Below are 18,475 nucleotides of genomic sequence, written 5' to 3'. Positions count from 1 at the left end.
CTGGAGAGACAAGGACTCCTGGGTCTCTCAATGGTCACTTGGGCCCAAGAAGGGCACATATCTGCCCACTGGTATCCAATTTTTGGGAACAAGGGGGGGCAAGGCAAGGATAGAGAGAAGGCCCACACCCCTCTCTCCACCCGCCAGGCTCCTATACCCCACAGGGGGCGGCAGTCAGGAGTGTGACTCCCCAGGAGTGGCATCCCAGCAGACTGAAGAGCAGCCCCCCACCCCTTGAGCCCCGGAAGACAAGCTACACACCTGGCCCCACTGATGAGAGCTTCCCAGAGGAGGAGGAGGGGGACTGGGAGCCGCCGATGAGGTCTGTGGTGGGGACGCTAAGAGGGGGGTTGCCAGAGGGTGGCAATGCCAGGATGGGGGAGCTAGGAAGAGAGAAGAAGATCCCCGGCCTGAGGAGCAGACCTGGGGTGGAGAGGGCATCTGTGGGAAAATGGCAGCAGACATGTCCTGTTGAGACAGCAGCCCTACTTGTTCCTCCTGAGTCTGTGAATAGCTGTGCTTGAAATTGCAACACAGACTCAGAATTTGAACCCAGACTCCTCAGATCGGGTTGCAGGAGGCATGCCTCTCAGTTCACAGCCAACTGGGCTATGTGTGGTACATGTGTATGACTGGGCTCCTACAGCAGCCAGCTCCCACAGAGTGGGTTCCCACAAGTAACACCCATGCCTCCTCTGCCTGGACTCATCTCTCTATCTCTTCTGCATTGTTTTCCTTAAAAGCAAAGCCAGGCTTTGAGAAATGAGGACTTTGTGAATCGCTGTGTGGTGAATGACGAAGGGCTCTGAGAGCTGTCAGGGGTCCTGTTAGCTGCGAATGGGCCACCCAATGTGGGCTGGCCATGATGGGTGCCTCCCACCCCTTCCCCAGCACAAATAACCCATTTTCTCCATTCATCTTTGTCCTGGCTTGTTCTGGCTCTGTCCTGTCACTGTCCCTTGGTGCCATGTGTCTGGGTGGGATCGGACTGTCTTCTGGGGCTATCCCATGGATCTTTCTGTCTGTCTGTCTTCTGTCTGTCCGTCTGTCTTTCTTCCCAGGCGTCCTGTGTCACCGCTCTCCACCCCGTCTCATCTGCCCCTGTTATAATTGGCCACCAACAGTCTTGGTCGCCCCTAACTGCGTCTCCCCCCACATTCTGTGTCACCAACCACTGCCCTGGGGCCCCAGCACTGCCACCGAGGACACCCGCCTGCCTGCCTGCCCGCCCTATGGCCCCTGGAGCCCAACACTGGGCCCTGGGCCACGAAGACTCCTCAGGCCCAGCCCGCCCACCCTCCCGCCTGCCAGGAGTTGACGCTGTGGTTCCTGTTGCAGCCCAACCCCTGGCCCCGCCCAAGAGGAGGGCTTCTGGAGAGTGTTTGGAGAGGCCCTTGAAGACCTGGAGTCCTGTGGTCAGTCGGAACTGCTAAGGGAGCTGGAGGTACTGTCACCTGACCAGAGGGCCTGTGGGGCACCATGTCTGGACCCACTGTAGGACTGGGGGAGGCTACACATCAATGGAGTCAGGTTTCTGTGTCACCTGGGAATGTGTAATACCTATATGTCTTGTTGCTGTGACAAAAACCACTTTAAAAAGGAAAGGTTGGCTGGGCTGGAGAGATGGCTCAGAGGTTAAGAGCATTGCCTGCTCTTCCAAAGGTCCTGAGTTCAATTCCCAGCAACCACATGGTGGCTCACAACCATCTGTAATGGGGTCTGGTGCCCTCTTCTGGCCTGCAGGCATACACACAGACAGAATATTGTATACATAATAAATAAATAAATAAAATAAACATTTAAAAAAAAATAAAGGAAAGGTTGGGCTGGAAGTGGTTCGGTAGTTAAGGCACTTATTCAGATCCCCAAAAACCCATGTAAACGCAGAGTGGGCACAGCAGCCTGCCTGCAAATCCCAGCCTCTAGAAGGAGAAGCCAGGGGATCCCCCAAGCCAAGCTAGTTAGCAAGCTCAGCTATTATCGATGAGCTCTGGGTTTGATTAAGAGACCCTGCTGTAATGAATAAAATGAAATGCCTGTGCACTCCCACACATGTGCAATATACCTATGCAAATATGCTTACCTGCATATGCATATCACATCTACACATGTGAGGAATGGGAAGGGGGAAAGGATTTGTTCTGGCCCACACTTCCAGGACACAGTCCGTCATGGCAGTACAGAAAGCCTTGGCAGCAGGAGCCTGGGGGTGCTGGTCGCTGTGTCTGCAGTGAGGCAGCAGAGGCTTGAATGCTGTGCTTGGCTCTGCTGTCCCTTTTATTCAGTCCAGAGCTCCAGCCCCTGGGTCGGGGCCACTCACATTCAGAGTGACAAAGCCATTCTGAGCTCAGTTTGGGGAGCAATTGAAATCTCTGTTTCATCTACTGCCGCCACTCCCCCCCCCCCCCGTTTTATTCTAGCATTGTTGACTGGGGGCACTCCCCATTCACCAGCCTTGCCAATTACCAAATTAAAAAACAACAACAACAACCCTGTTTTGGTTTTTCAGTCTTTCCTGTTTGTTTTCTGTCTTGCTCATTTTGGTATTCATTTTCTTAGACGTGTGTGTGTGTGTGTGTGTGTGTGTGTGTGTGTGAAGTAAAGATACTCGTCCTAGTTTCTTAGCTATTTAATCTCCACTCTTCTTTCTTCATACAATATATTTGCAAACCTATGAGCTGACCGGTAGGCACAGAGTTGACTGTGACCCTACAGGTTTTGTTTGTGGACTCTCATTGTCTACTCTGTATCAAATATTTTAATGGTTTCCACTGTCACATGAAACCCTTGAAATCTACAGAAATACATGTTGTCTTAGCCAGAGTTTCTGTCGATGGGATAAACACCAGGACCAAAAGCAACTTGAGGAGGAAAAGGTTTCTTCCACACCATAATAAAGTACATCATCCACGGGAGTCAGGACAGGAACTCAAGGTTTCTATCCTGGAGGGAGCAATAGATGCAGAGGCCACGGAGGGGTGCTGCTTACTGACTTGCTCCTCATGACTTGCTCAGCCTGCTTTCTTACACAGCCCAGTGCCACCTCCCAGGGGCTCTCACCTGCCACAGTGAACTGGGCTCTCCAACCTTCAATCTTCAAACAAGAAAATGGTCTGCCTATAGGCCAATCTGATGGAGACATTTTCTCAACTGAGGGTCCATCTTCCCACACGACTTTAGCTTGTGTCAGGTTGGCGTAAAAGTAGCCACCACAGGGATTCTAACTGCTGATTGCCTTCTTTAGTCTCCCTCCCAACTCACCAAGCCTCTCCTTGACTGTATTTATCACAATATTTAACCCAATTTAATTTTCCTAACATCTCTATTTTTCTTTTCTTTCCTTTTTTTGTTTGTTTTTTGTTGGTTGGTTGGTTTTTCGAGACAGGGTTTCTCTGTAGCTTTGGAGCCTGTCCTGGAACTAGCTGTTATAGACTAGGCTGGACCCGAACTCACAGAGATCCACCTGCCTCTGCCTCCCAAGTGCTGGGATTAAGGGCATTCGCAACCACCACCCAGCTGCTAACATCTCAGCTTTTTATGTCTTGAGATTTTCTTTCTTAACATCTTTTACTTTTTAGCTTCTTATTTTTCTGTATGTTTTATATAGACTTACATTTTCTCTTGTATTTTCTATTAGTTCCAGCCACCAGGGTTCAGGTTTGCCTGTCTGTTGTGTCTCATATGGTCATGGTTCTGGTTTACCTATCATGATCATGGTTCTGGCTTGCCTATCTGTTGCGTCTGTGGTCAGAGTGTAGGTTCACCATCTGTTGTGTCTGTGATCAGGTAGGCTTTTCAACTTCATTGTTGCGGCTGCTTCAGCTGCAGTTGCCCGTGCACTCTGTGCTCTGTGGTGTGGAGTGTCTCTGAGGTCTCAAGTCCTTGAACTTCACTAGTCCCACACCGGGTTTTGCCTGCATGTATATACATGTGTGCAGCACCCACTGAGGCTAGAAAAGGGCATCAGAACTACTGCCACTTTTTCCATAAGTTGTGAGTGCCAGGTAGGGGCTGGGAACTGAATCCAAGGTCTCTGCAAGAGCAGCCTGTGCTCCTTGCCATGGTCCCACCATGTCCTTTCTCGCCACCATCCCCTCCTGAACACACACATCTGTTAATGTTGCATTCTTCACCAGTTACTTGCTCCCGTGTCAGCCTGTTGTCACCATGGGACTTACTGTAGGCTGCAGGGTTCTGGAGGACCCTTCCTCTCCAGGCTTTCCTACACCTCAGCTCTGCTGTATCCCCTCTGCCAGGGGCGCTCTTCTCTCCCCTTCCTGTTTGAGATATTAGCTCTGGCAGCATTGCTCATCCCTCCCTCTGTCCTATCTCTTCCTTCCCCTGTGCCTTGATGAACCCTAACTGTGGAGTCAGATTCTGAATTCTGATTCTCTCTCTAAACCTGCTTGTCTGTAAAACAGAGAAAACAGCTCGGTACCACAGAACGTGAGATGAGTTAAACTTGTAATTGCTGAGAACTGAGCCTGGCACAGAGCAGATGTTAGTCTGCTGTTAATCCCCAGAGGCTCTTGTTCTGATCCCGTGATTGGCCGATGACCCGCCTGCACTGTGGTCCTCCTGTGACCAAGCACACCTGCCTGACAGAGTCGGTTGGAGTAAGTATATGGTATCTGAGTGACAGTCGTGTTCCCACAGGCTTCCATCATGACAGGCACTGTGCAGACTGTAGCCGTGGATGGCAGGCCTGGCTCTCGACCCTGGCGCCGGATCCGGGAGGTCCGAACATCCTCTGAAGACCTGCAGGAGCTGCTGTTGCCAACGCCCCTGGAGATGCACAGGGTGGGCACTGGGGTTGGGAGATACTAGTAGGCACAGAGTGTGGGCACGGGGGGGGGCTGGTAGCAGGAGGAGCTTACCTGCTTGGGATACTGAGGTCCCCCCCTTGTTGAGCTTTTTCTCCCCCACTGAAAAAATAGGGACTTAGGGGCTGGAAAGGGGACTTAGCAGCTAAGAGCACTGGCTGCTCTTTGGGGGACCCAGATTTGATTCCCAACACACACCGCAGTTAGAAAGCATCGATAATTCTAGTTTCATGGAATCTGATACCCTCTTCTGGCCTCCAAGGGCACCAGGCACACAAGGGGTATGCAGACATTCATGCAGGCAAAACATCAAATACATAAAATAATAAAAACTTAAAAAACCCAAACCAACCAAACAACAACAAAAACACACAGGGATTTTTTTTATTAAGTTTTCTGTAACTCTCACCATCTGGATAGTTACACCCCACACCTATGTATAGACACACCTGTGATACATTTTTTGTGATTCATTTTTCAGCAATTGTTATCCCTGTATGCACATACACATATACAAATATGTATGCTACATACATACATGTATATACACAGTAAGGTTACATTACACATAGGTATATATGTGTGTATATACAGTTAGTCCTCCCTACCTACAGGCTCTGAATTCAGACTACCCAACCACAGATCAAAAGTATTCAGGGAAAAGCTGGGCACGATGATATAGGTCTTTAATCCTAGCACTTTGGAGACAGAGGCCCTCAGACCTCTGAGAGTTCAAGGCCAGCATGATATACATAGCAAGTTCCAGGCTAGCCAGAACTACATAACAAGACCCTATCTAAAATAATAATACTAATAATAGCAGAAAAAAAATCTGTACTGCTCATAGGCTGACTTTGGACCTCATTCCCGGAGCAGTACAGGTAAATCATCAGGTAGTACCAACCATGAGCTAGGAGGTCTTAGAAGCCCCCTGGAGAAGACTTGAACATGTGGGCAGGCAGGCACAGGTTCTCTGCAGATCCTACACCACTGAGCATCTGCAGATTTGGGGGTCCTTGCAGAGCCCAGGAGCTGGCACCCTGCAGGTCCCAAGAGACCACTTTGCATGCCACCGGAGGCAGATGACTAACATCACCTTCCTACCACCAGCTGCATCTCTTGCACCTTTGGGTATCTATGTAAGAACTAAGACATCAGAGCACATGCTAAATCCAGGGGTTTGCCCAGGGTGATGAAAACGCTATGATCTCCTACTTCCCTTTTTAAGGGACCCCTGAGCACGGGGACCTGTGGGCTGCACATAGCGAGGCCAATATCAAAGGGCACAGGCTCAATAGGCTGTTGAGGGCAGCCTGGCGTAGGGCCAGCCAATAGGCTGGACCTGTATCCCAGAGACATAATGGGGACTGGGGCAAAGGCCACCTCCTCTTCCTCCCAGGTAACCCTGCACAAGGACCCAGTGCGGAACGACTTTGGCTTCAGTGTCTCAGATGGCCTCTTGGAGAAGGGTGTCTATGTCCACACTGTGCGTGTTGATGGGCCAGCCCAGCACGGAGGCCTGCAGCCCTTTGACAGGCTCCTACAGGTAACTCGGGGAGGCCCCAGCACTGGCCCAGGGACAGGGCTCCATTCTCACTGTGAAAGGACATGGGAAGGCCAGGGGGCTGAATCAGGTGAGGTTGCTCACACAAGAGCTGAGTTTCCACTCGCTGTTGACTACCTGGCTGGCAGAGGGCCTGCCTGTCTAGAAACAGTTCCCCTGGGAGACTCCATGATGTAGGAAATCACTTCCGCTTTTTTGTCCTGCCTTCACTCCAAACCATTATATGACAGGTCCCTTTTTAGTCTACTGGCCAGAACCAGTCACATGGTCTTCTAACAGAAAGGGAGCCTGGGAAACACAGTTAGCTGTTCCTAACTTAGCCTCCCAGACTGCCCTTCCCTTGCTCCAGCTATTTTTGTTCCCTTGCTGATTTTCTTGTATTTGCTCTAAATGTACTCATGTTTTCTCCTAAATCTGGGTGGGGGCAGGACTTCAGGAAAATCACACCATTTTGATAAAAACCACGGTTCTTGCCTCAAAGGGGGTTTTTACCCTGGGCCATGAATGACTGAAATCAATACGATTTGTAAAAGCATTAGTGGATCTATCAGGTAGGCTGGTTACAGCATGTCAGAAAGCCAGGCTTTAGGTCTCTGATGCCATTCTTAGTTTGAGGGTTGGTGGAAACCACTGGTCACTTGATTGTTAAAAGGACGCTAGGTCAGACACAGGTGGACAAGGAATGGCTATTCAGTGGGAGCTAAGAATAGCTCAAGATAAATTCTGAGCTTTGGTTCTGCCACGTTCTACCCTCTCTTCAGCTCGTCAGTCTTACAGGTGCAGCTTCTTTTTAGAACTTTCGTTTACGGTGACTCTGTCCATTGGCTGTACACTGTGCAGGTCAACCATGTTCGCACTCGGGACTTCGACTGCTGCCTGGCGGTTCCACTCCTGGCGGAGGCTGGAGACATCCTGGAGCTGGTTGTCAGTCGTAACCCACTAGCACAGAGTCGCCGGACACCACGAGCACCAGGCCCCAGCAGTCCCCAGATGCTCTGAGGTCATCACATAGCTCAGCTGGAGGAGTGGCCCCCACTCATCCGCTTGTGGGTCCACAGATTCCACACTCAGCAGAGTGGAATCATCAAGTCAGATCTTCAAGATGTTCAGTGAACCCCACCTAAAAGTGGTCAGCCCTGCTGCTCAGCAAAGAGAGAGTTGGGATTCCTCCAGATCCCTGCACAGTCACCTTGGAGCAGTGACAGGAGCAGGGACAGCCCTGCTCCATGTGTCCAGTGTTTCCCATCCTGAGAAGAAGCAGGAGGACAGTCCTGAACTGTGGCAGGAAATGTTCGGTGATCCAGCTATACAGGTGGTACCCAGTCACACAGGGACCCTGCCACCAGGAAGGATGTGGCACAAGGAGGATAGTGTTCTCCCTTCTCCCACATCTTGGTGTTCTGAGAGCCTCCAGCATCTAATGACCACACTGGGAAACCCCAGTTAGGAACATCTGGGGTGCCAGAGAATGCTAGCCCCTTCCTTCAGGTTGGCGGCTCAATTGTTTCAGCTTCGTGGGTGACTCTGGACCCCAGAGCAGAGCTGTGGCCATCAATCCCTCCTGTTCCACAAAACCTTAGCGCAAGTCACTGCTCGGGGTGGAAAAGTCCAGGAGCGTTCACTCACGTGATATTCCAACTGTTACAGAAACAAGGCTGAGTCGTAGCTCTGCTGCCAGCCCTACCAGTGGAGGGGAGAAGGAGGAAAAGGAAGAAGCTGAGATGGAGGGAAACCAGCTGAAGGACAAGAGAGTAGCAAGAGGGAGCAATGTCCAAAGAGGCTATCCAAGGAGGTCCCCACTTCACAGCTGGGGGTACCAGCATCCCTTAACTCGGGCTTCCTCCATCTCTGCCAAGCAGAACCCTTTCAGCTTCAAGCAGGACATAAGCCACCTTCCCGTGGTGTGGGCTGGTCTGGGGATTGGCTCTGTGTTTACCCAGTTCAAGATCTCAAGGATCCAGGGGCCTCCAACCCTACCCCATCTCCCCTTCTCTGCCCTTGAAACTCATTGCCAGAGAGACTCCCTGTTCAAGAGGACAGATGGGGGCCCAAGAAGCCATTCTTTGCTCCTGGTTCCCTTCGTGGCTGTGTGACCTTGGGTAAACCTGAGCAGATGCCGGGCCATCTTCACCTACTCACTGACACCCCTTGGCTCTCTGCTCTTCCACGGCTTCCCTACTACCTTGCCCTTTGTGACTGCTTCCCCGGGTCCCTCAGGCCTGGGTCCAAGTAACCCAGCACCGCTGCTCTCACTGCCCCAGGGTACAAAGATACCACTCACTCACCATGGGCAACAAACAAGTCTAGATCTTCAGCTTCGAGGGCAGGTGAACGACACAGTAGAGAGGTGGCTCCTGGCCACCAGTACCTGATACTGTGTGATCTTGGGCAGATGGCTCAGTCTCTCCAGGTTTCTAGTATGTGACATAACTTGACTGTACTGTAAGGGCCTCTTGGCTTGGGAAATCTGTGTTCCACTCAAAGACTCCAGGCTCTGAAAATACAACTACTCGACCCCTGACCTCCCCTCGGGCTGAGTCTCTCCCATCTTCCCAGACGTATGCAACTAGGCCAAGCGGGTGGACCTCCTGGCCATGGCCTGAGGCCTTCTCATATGCAATACCCACCCACCCACCCCCGGCTTCTCACAGGGGTGTTTGCCCACACAACATCCCTAGCTTCCTCCCCAGTGAGCAACCTGCCTGCCTATGCATTTTGGGTACCTCCCCTGTGACACCCCTGCCCCACCCCCAGAGCTGTATTTTTCTCTGGCTAATATTAGAACATATTCCTTGTAAAGTATTTTTCTATATGGGTTTTCTTAGGGCTCCCAGGAAGCACCCAGCACACCCATGGCTCCATTGCACAGGCTGGTCTGTCTGATCTGTCTGGGGCCTATGGCTAAATCTTTGTCCCACCAGGTATCAGTGACTGAGGGGGAGGTGAGTGCTATTGGGATGAATTTTTAATAAAATTGATTAAATGCACACAGGTTGTTTACTTTATTAAAAAAAAAAATAACAGGCTGGTAAGGTTCAGCTTCTGTGTGAATCTTGCAGCCCCTCAACTTATTTTCATTCATTCATAAAGTGGTCCATGGACCTAAAGAGATGGCTCAGTGGTTAAGAGCTCTTAGTTCTCTTGCAGAGGACCTGGGTTTGGTCCCCAGAGCCCACATGGTAGCTTACAACCATCTGTAACTCCACTTCCAGGGGATCTGACCTCTGCAGGCCTCAGGCACACATGTGGTGTACATACATACACACAGGCAAAATATCCATACACATAAAATGATGATCTAGTGGCTAAGAGCATTTACTGCTCTTCCAGAAGACCTGGGTTCAGTTCCCAGCATTCATATTAGACAACTCTCAACAACCCTTAACTCCAGCTCCAGGCGACTGAGCGCCCTCTTCTGGCCTCCATGAACACTGCACTCACATGCACATACCCACCACACACACAATAAATAAAAATCCTTAAAAGAAAAAGTTAGCTGGCTGTACATCATAGTGAAGACAGTGAACTGGTCATAAAGAGTCTTTGTAGAAGGCATAAAGAACAGTGGAGAAAACACTACCTATTGGAACAGGGTAATGAGATCTGCAACCCAGGAAGGGCTCCTCTGAAGGAGGGATAGTCGCAATAAGAATTGTAGGACAGAAACCAGTCCAGTTAAGACCTGGAGGAAGTGTCCCTGTTGGGGGGGGGGGGGCAAGTGAAAAGGACCTGTGCTATGAATGAGTCTGGCAGGTTTTACGGTCCCAAGTGGGTGGTGGCACTGGAAATTGTGGGGTGGGACATGCCTTAGTCTGTGTAACCTAGGAATCTTGGGCATTTGTGAAGGAAGGTGCCAGGTGGATAACCCGAAGGTCTGGCTGTTGCTCCTAAGTTTTGAGGACCTGGGGCAAGGTAAGCTCACTGGCTCTGGGGTACAGAGCATAGGGCCCAGGTCCATGAGGAGGGAAAACTTTCAGATCTATAGGCAAAGAGAAGCTGTCCTTCAGGGTGTCAGTGAGCTCACTATCTCAGGAGGTGGGGGGAGGGGCGGAGGTAGAAATGAGGGTCACTACCATTCACACAGCCTATATGTCAAGTACAGCTCTGAGCACTTTGTAAGAATAGGTGAGATCCTCCTAGCAGCCTTCAGGAAAGGACTCTCTCTACACATTACAGAGGAGGGACCAGAACTCTGAGAGGTTAAGTAACTTGCTTAGAGGCACACAGGTAGTATAGGGTAGATCCAGGATTCAAACACAAGCCAATTGACTCAGACACATGGAGGGAGGGAGGTGGACAAAGGTCATCAAAAAAGGCAGCAGAAACATGGTGATGAGCTGCTCCTTTATTCTGACACGTCTATGAAACCAGTTAGAGCAGACCCATAGTCCCCACCTGCCCAAGATCTGGCTGGGAAGTCTATGTACTCTGGAGCAAACCCAGTCTGTGAACTTCCTCTCAGCGGTTTTTACCTCTGCTAATCCAGGGTACTTTCTTGTAAGTTAAAATTTCCTGTCCCGCCCTCCTGCTCCCAAATAACTGGGAACTGCTTCCCAAATGACTGGCTTGGAGGTTTAATATAAATTATAAATGCTTGGCCAATAGCTCATGCTTGTTACTACCTCTTACATTTAAATTACCCCATATTTCTTATCTGTGTTTTGCCTTGGGGTTCATGCCTTGTTACTTCATTTTCTGCACACCCTGCTTTCCTAGAGACTGACTGGCATCTCTTTTGACTCCTCCCTTCTTTCTCCCAGCATCCTTAGTTTGGTTGTCCCACCTATATTTCCTGCCTGACTACCAGCCAGTCAATGTTTTATTAAACCAATTTGAGTAACAAATCTTTAAAGTGTATTCCACAGCATTTCCCCCATTGGTCTAACTAAAAAGGGTTTTAATTTTAACATAGTAAAATTATATACAACAAAAACAGTTACTAAGTAAGAATTATAGCTACAATATCTAGTCCATTCGTATTTGGCAAAATTAAAGAAATATTCTATTATCTCTCTCATCTTTGTGAGTCCAAAGTTTTGTACCTAATTTACCTTTTATGATAACTAAAGAAAAGTATAACTATCTATTCTTCAACTCTATCAAAGACCTGAGAAGGAAATAATATTGCTTGAGTAAATAGGAAGCACAAAGCAAGCAACTTCAAAAAATATAAGAAATGACAGAAACATCTGGACGGTCACCCAAGGTTCCTCTGCAATGCTGGGGCATCCATTTTTGGCCTGCAGGCTAGAATAACTGACAGATTTCCCTGAATGGCAAGGAATTTTGAAGGACTGTCATACCTTGTCTCAGCAAAGTTTGGCAGTCACTTTGTTTTGCGTCCCATTGGTCCAGTTTGGATAATACGTGTCAGTAACTGAGGCAAGGGCAGTTTCTTGCACAAATGGCTAGTTTTTACAATAAAGAAAGCAAACTCCCTACAGAGTTTCTTCAGTACCCATCATCTTCTCTGAAGTAGATTGGTACTGCCAGGAGCAGACATGTCTCACTGTCATGAAAAGCCTTAAGTTATTAAACGTATTAAATCCATATTTTGTAGATCTTTAAAGTGTTTGAAGACCATCTATCTAAATATATCTATATATGACCTTGAAAACATACCTAACATAACTATAAGTTTGACTATTATAGATAACTAGTAATCTGGTTTTTTAAATTATATATTACATTTTTAAATGAGCTGCATAAACACAATACCTTAAACAAGAGTAGAAATATGCATACAGTATACCAGGTGGTGGTGGTGCATGCCTTTAATTCCAGCACTCGGGAGGCAAGTGGATCTCTGAGTTCGAGGCCAGCCTGGTCTACAAAAGCTAGTTCCAGGACAGGCCCCAATGCAAGAGAGAAACACTGTCTCAAAAAACCAAAGAAAGAAAGGAAATATGCATACATTATAATAAAATTAACTTTAAATTTATATCAACAAATCAAAATCTATACCAATGTAAAATATTTAAGATTAATAGTTGTTGTTTGGATTAAAGTAGTTTCAATAATCTAAACTTTTATTCTATCACTTCTATATCATATCCCCTTTTTTCTTTTAGAAGGAAGTTTTTGATTTAACTCCTTTGTTTAGCTTTTTTCCCGACTATGACCAATAACAATTTGTAACCAATCCTCTTTAAATGATAACAAATAACTGTTTTTATTTAAGCTTTCTTTAGGTCTTATGTGAATCTACTCTGATAATGGGTGCTATTTGTAGGTGGGATTTTCCTGTCCCGACCTCCTGCTCCCAAATAACTGGGAACTGCTTTCCAAAAACTGACTTAAAGACTTAATATAAATTACAAATGTTCGAATAGCTCAGGCTATTACTACTTAACTCTTATATTTAAATTAACCCATATTTCTTATTTATGCTATGCCATGTGGCTCATGGCTTGTTATCTCATTTCTTACACATCCTGCTTCCTCGGTGGCTGACTGGCATTTTTCTCCACTCCACCGTTTTTCCTCCCAGCATCCTTAGTTTGGTTGCCCTGCCTATACTTCCTTCCTGGACTGGCCAGTCAATGTTTTATTAAACCAATTTGAGTGACAAATCCACAGCACATCCTTTATATGAGGACCTGAAATCCAAAATGCTCTAAAATCAGAACTGGATTAACAACTAAGATAAAGGCACTATTAGAACTGGGGGGCAACCACCCAGTTCCACTACTGTCTGATTAAAGGAAGCTGTATGTAGAACTGGCCAGCCAACTGCTTCTCCCAAAACTGGCATTTTTTGGAAAAAGCAGTCCCTCACTGGTTTCTAACGTTCCTTTTTGGGGAGGGGTTAGGGTTGATAGAAAACAGGTATTGAGATAATTGGCTGTTAGCACCTGGACAGAAGAGTTGGGACTCAGGGCTCAAAGGTTGCCTGTGGGGTAGATAAGTGTAGGAATCCATCATGTGTTAGGGGAGTCATGAAGGTATCAGGGAAGACACATTTTCTTTAGGCAAAAGGGTAGCCATATAGCAGAGGTTTAGGAGTTTGGCAAGACAAAAGAGATCCCCATACTTCATGCGGTTACAAGTTCAAACATGGTTTGGAGGATACATTAAGCTTAGGAAACAGACACTCTTGTAAGGTATGGAGACTTAATAACAAAGTGTAACAATGTGGCTCTTTGATGTCATGGTGCCAGGTTAAGGGGATGAGGGCAGCTCGGTACAGATGATGTGCTTGGCCTACAAGCGTGATGACCAGAGTTTGATCCTCAAAACCCATCCGAATTTGCCATGCAGGGGCTAGAGAACAGTTTAGGGGGTTGAGAGCTCCTGCTGCTTTCCCAGGAGACTGGTTTCGGTTCCAGTACCACACGGCAGCTCACAACTACCTGTTGGGGGCTCTGATGTTCTCTTCTGGCCCCTGTGGGCACTGCACTCACATGCACATACCACTCCACCATATAACTGTTTATTAAAAGCCAGTTCTTGCAATGCCCTAGCTGGGGAGGAGACAAATGAATCCCTAGGGCTCACAGGACGGCCTATTCTAATTAGCCAGCCTCAAGCTACTGAGAGACCCTGTCTCAAAATGCCAGGTCAGCAAATGGTCTGAACAGCTGAGCCATCTCTCCAGCCCCAGTGAAATCCCTTTATAAACTGTACAGTGTCTGCCAAAATATAGAGGTGAACACACTGCTCCAAAACACACCACCACACGTTCTTGGATTTTAAAAAGGAAATGTTTATTGTTGTGTTACAAGGTGATTATAAACTCCTCTAAAAAAAGCAAAGATGGATTTAAAATATCAATATACATATTCATCTAAAAAGCAAAAGAGGAAAAAAACACGAACCTCTGCAAAATGCAGGGTTGTCGTCATTAAACATCAATACACAGAGCTTGTATACTGCAAGACAGGTCACACACCAAGGATCCTTCAAACACGAACGCTCCTCCCCTTGTTGATTGGTTTCAGGTTTTGTGTCTGTATGTGCGTGTTTGTTTTTTTGTTTTTTATTTTTTACAAAAGTTTAAAATATCTTAAAAATATTTTGAAGTTTTTTAAAAAATGTCCTGATGAGCCAGACGTATTTCTGAAGGAGGCAAAACCCACGTTCTCAGCTTTCTCTTGTGCTAAATACAGAGTCACAGTTGTTACGGATTAGAAAGATCAATTGGGTTAAAAAAAAAAAAAGTGGAGCTACCATTTCATTTTGAAGCCAAATATATAACAAGATGCTCTGTCCTTCAGGGAACATGCCAGAACATGCCTGTAATGATACCACCACCACCACCCCTACACCCTCCCAAAGAACATGGAAAACCAGCTTCCTGTGACGACCCAACTATTGGGAGGTCACCATGGAGGAGGAGAGGCAGGAGCAGTGCTTCTGGCTTCCAGGGCACCCCTCTCCATCTTGGGGTATCTGGGTTTGGTTTTGTGTGTGGTTTGGACTTGATGGAGGAGGGGTGTGCACACAGAGGTATTTACAGTGTCCGTAGGGACAGGGGTCTCAGGATTGAGGGGGACTGTGAGGGGCCTTCTCTAAGTTGCCTTCCTGGCTGGTGTCTGCGTCTTGGAGAGAGGATCAAGACTGGTGCCCGTTTCGACTGGTTGCCTAGAGCATTGCCCCGCCCAGAGGAGCAGGGCTGGAATGCTGGCGGCCATGGCAGTGGCACCCGGGGATACAGAAAGCCCCTTCCTGGACAGAGGGGACACATGCTGCATTCTCCTCATGTTTTGCCATGGTCTGCATGGTCTTTCCGGGTGTTAGGGAGATGAGGATTGGGGGCCAGGGGCGTAGAGGGAAACTTCCCATCATCTTCTCAAGAGGGAAAGTAACCTTCTCAGGCTACTCCCTGCATAGCCTTGGCTACATGGAGGTCAAGGACCTGCCATTGTAGCGTGCCTCAGGCCCTTCTCACTAGTGCTGACTTTGGCCCTCAGTTTCCTGTAGTACAAGTTAGGGGGTAGGTATCAATTCCTAGCTCCTAAAGGCTTTGGGGAGGAAGGAAGGGTAGCATGGGGCTGGGGTGAGCAGGAGTAAGGATGGGTGGAAGTGGGGTCGGCTCTCTGCTCCATGAGCAAGGACAGGGGCCCTTATCAGTCTGGCCTTTGGTTGACAAGGAAGGCCTGGGGGTTCTTAGCCAATGCCCCGGTTCTGCTTTCCTTCTGCCCCTACCTTGGAGATCCTGGAGCTACAAACGACTCAATTATCCAGTTCCACTCAGCTCACATGCAAGTCTCTCCTGCTCTAGGCCTTGGTTTTTCTGTTTACAAAAAGTGCCTTGGATTGAGGGCCCCCTGGGACTGTCCAGTGCCCAGTAGGGATCCTCCACTCAGGGGCTAACAGTCTTGGGACCAAATAACATCTCCCAGGAGAGTCCTCCTGGGTCCACCCTGGTCCTCATCTAAATCCAGCATTGTGTCCTGCCCACAGCTGACAGGCCGGACACACCTGACCTGTCCCAGGCAAGGGCTAGGTGGGGGACCGCTTAGCCCTCTCTCCAAGAGGCAGGCGGACCAGAATCACGAGCTCTACTTCAAAATGTTCCTTACATGCAGACATGGAAAGACAAACATCACGAGGGCTATCAGGGCCAGGGATGACAGTGGTGGGCATTGAAGACAGGTGCAGGGATACTGTTGGGGCGTGGGCTCAGGAGGCGGCTGGCCTTCCATCCAGGCGGGGCCTGGGGACTTGGCCCGCTATGTCTTTGGTCTAGAATTTTTTGATCTGGGAATGATAAAAAGACCTTTCTCAGGCCATTTCCAGAATGGTGTCATTTGTCTGCCAACCCAAAATACTGAAGGCTCGCCAGAATGGCGTGCCTGGCGGAAGGGAGCGGTAGACGGGCATGACCACAGACGCTGCCGCAGCTGGACAAGCCCCCCTCTCCCTTACACTTCACCTGTCTTCAATCACCCACAGTGGTTACTTTTAAGGTTCCATAAAACAAACAAACAAACAAAACAAAACAGGGCACATTACAAATTGGTAAAATCAGGGGGAAAAAAACTCCAACACACAGAAGAACACAAGAAATACACAGGACAACAGGAACACGGTAGAATCACGGGTGGCTGACTGAACAACCACTGGAAGAGGACTGGAGGGTCACTTGGCAGAGTACATTGCTTTGGAGACAGAGAAATGTGTACATTTGTCAAAGAGGTTCAGGATGGCACAGTTGGGCCCAGTGGAGGCTGGGGGTGAAGGTGTAGCGCCCTCTCCTGGTTCAGAAGGAAACAGCCCTGCCTGAGGTCAGCCAGCTCTGGGGCATTGGCGGCCTCTCTGTGGAGACAACCTCAACCTACAAAATTTCCCTTTCTCTTCTCTCTGGGGGCAAACACCTGTCCAACAGTCACGGCAGTGGCTTGGGAACAAGATCTGAGGTCACTACCAAGTTGGCTCTGTAATTGAACTTAAATCCTTTAAGATCCAGCGTCTATAGCCACTCCGAGCGTTCTGTGCCCGGAGCTGGATGGCTGTAGGGTGGCATCTTTAACAAGGGTTTGTCATGAGGCAAGGGAGGAAAGTATCCTCCTGGGGTACACTTGCCAGTCTGGGGTACACTCACCCTCCTGAGCTACTAAAATCCTTTGGTCCACTGACTTCTCTCCAGGCCCTCACCAAAATGCATTCTGCTTGGGGAACGCCCTGACCCCCACCCACCACCACTCCATTCAAATACAACAGCCTCTTCTTGTGTGTGCCCTGGCAGCTCCTGTGGACTGGCCTCGGGCGACTGTGTTGAATGCGCCAGAAAGGCTGAGGCTTCTGTCTAAGCGTGCTGAGGCTCCCAGCCTTATTCTCATCTGCCGTTCAGACTTCCCATTCCTGCCTCTAAGACCCATGGTGGTTCAGACAACCCCACTGACTACCCACCCTCTACTTCAAAATAAAAGGGAGGGGTTTGGCCCTGGTACAATGGCTTCAGCTGCTCTTAGGCTCAATCCTTCATGCTGAGGGTGGGGCTATTATTTTGGCATCTTTCTTGTGGGTTCTCCCCACAGCCCTGCTTTCTCCTGCCCCTCAGGTCTGTTCAGCTAGTGGGGGGCTCCCTCTCCTCAGCTGTATTCTTCCTCCTGAACCAGCCCAGAAGGGACTAAACCTTGCTTGAAGATGTAACCACCATGATAGAAAAAATTCCACCCAGCATTTAGGGTTTTTTTCTTTCTTTTTTTGTTGGTTTTTGGGCAGAACTTTCTGCCAGCTATATAAGCACCGAAGAATTGCTTTTGAAAATGAGATCCATTGCTGGCAAAACCGTTTCAAGTGGTAAAGTGTATGACAGACTCTAAGTATATATAGTTATATGTTAAAAAAAAATACAATGAAAATTTTACCAAGTTCCCATAAAATACATCAAAATCAATAAGAAAGTCCATCCTCTCCCCAGGACTTAGGCCCGTGGGTTCTTTTTGTACAAAATGTCCCCAGAATCAAAACAAAATACACATATACAGACATATACGTGACACTCACACATACACATAGAGTAACATTTTCTGTGACAATTAAAAAAAAATCCTAGTACAAATATAAAGCTCTGTAAACCTGGTCCTATGAGAATCTAACGTTAGTAAACAGCAGGAAAGCGGCGCCCGTGGCATGACCCGGACCTCACATCATGGTCTCCACAATGACGTGGCTGGGTTTCATGAGCGTGCCGTTCATGAGGGAGCGGGAGTTGAAGGGCGTGGCCCCCTCACGTTCCACAGCCCAGCGGTTGGGCTCTCTGGGGGTGATCAGGTATTTGATTCTCTGTTAAAAAAAAAAAAGATGAGGAGGGGTCAATAGGGGACCCAAGGGGTTCTTCTCCACCTATCTCTTGAATACCCCAGGGTGCTTGCTGTGTGATATTTGGCCAACAGCCACTTGCTCTGGGCCTTTTGTTAGTTTTTGGAAATGGAGGGGAATGGCCCCCCAATGTACAGTGGTTTCTACAGCCAACCTCTGCACACATGCTTAAAGACAGGCCCCACACAACTCAACGCATAGGAACTTTCCCTGAGGAGCTGAGTTGTGTCTCCCTGTGGTTTATTCACCCTGGTTGCTTTGACTTGGGTTAGGTTACTAACCTAAGGCCCCACCTTCTCCGAGGAGAAAGTTGGACCCC

At 48.4% G+C, this 18,475-nt stretch overlaps 2 protein-coding genes across 9 annotated transcripts in view; one reads left to right on the top strand and one right to left on the bottom strand.

Annotated features, from left to right (window-relative positions):
- The window catches only part of Grip2 (glutamate receptor interacting protein 2), a 79,980-nt gene extending 70,606 nt beyond the window's left edge, over nt 1-9,374 (top strand). For 3 of the 6 annotated variants that reach the window (XM_041639707.1, XM_041639711.1, XM_041639699.1), the window contains exons 20-24: nt 148-322; nt 1,339-1,444; nt 4,657-4,800; nt 6,223-6,369; nt 7,228-9,374. In XM_041639707.1, the coding sequence (XP_041495641.1) occupies nt 148-322; nt 1,339-1,444; nt 4,657-4,800; nt 6,223-6,369; nt 7,228-7,386 (731 nt within the window). In that variant the 3' untranslated portion in view covers nt 7,387-9,374. Of the gene's footprint in view, nt 1-147; nt 323-1,061; nt 1,445-4,656; nt 4,801-6,222; nt 6,370-7,211 lie in introns of those variants that run through there. The other 3 variants (XR_005973238.1, XR_005973237.1, XM_041639719.1) reach the window with 2 other exon arrangements.
- Nucleotides 9,375-14,071: 4,697 nt separating this feature from the next.
- The window catches only part of Slc6a6 (solute carrier family 6 member 6), a 75,508-nt gene continuing 71,104 nt past the window's right edge, over nt 14,072-18,475 (bottom strand). For all 3 annotated transcript variants that reach the window (XM_041679647.1, XM_041679655.1, XM_041679664.1), the window contains one exon: nt 14,072-18,120. In XM_041679647.1, coding sequence (XP_041535581.1) covers nt 17,980-18,120 — 141 coding nt within the window. In that variant the 3' untranslated portion in view covers nt 14,072-17,979. The remainder of the gene's footprint in view (nt 18,121-18,475) is intronic.

This window comes from Microtus oregoni, unplaced genomic scaffold, assembly GCF_018167655.1.
Source record: "Microtus oregoni isolate MIOR12 unplaced genomic scaffold, Mior012 000002F_ref0000024, whole genome shotgun sequence".
NCBI classification, from domain to species: domain Eukaryota; kingdom Metazoa; phylum Chordata; class Mammalia; order Rodentia; family Cricetidae; genus Microtus; species Microtus oregoni.
This window is presented reverse-complemented; position numbering and strand designations above follow the sequence as displayed.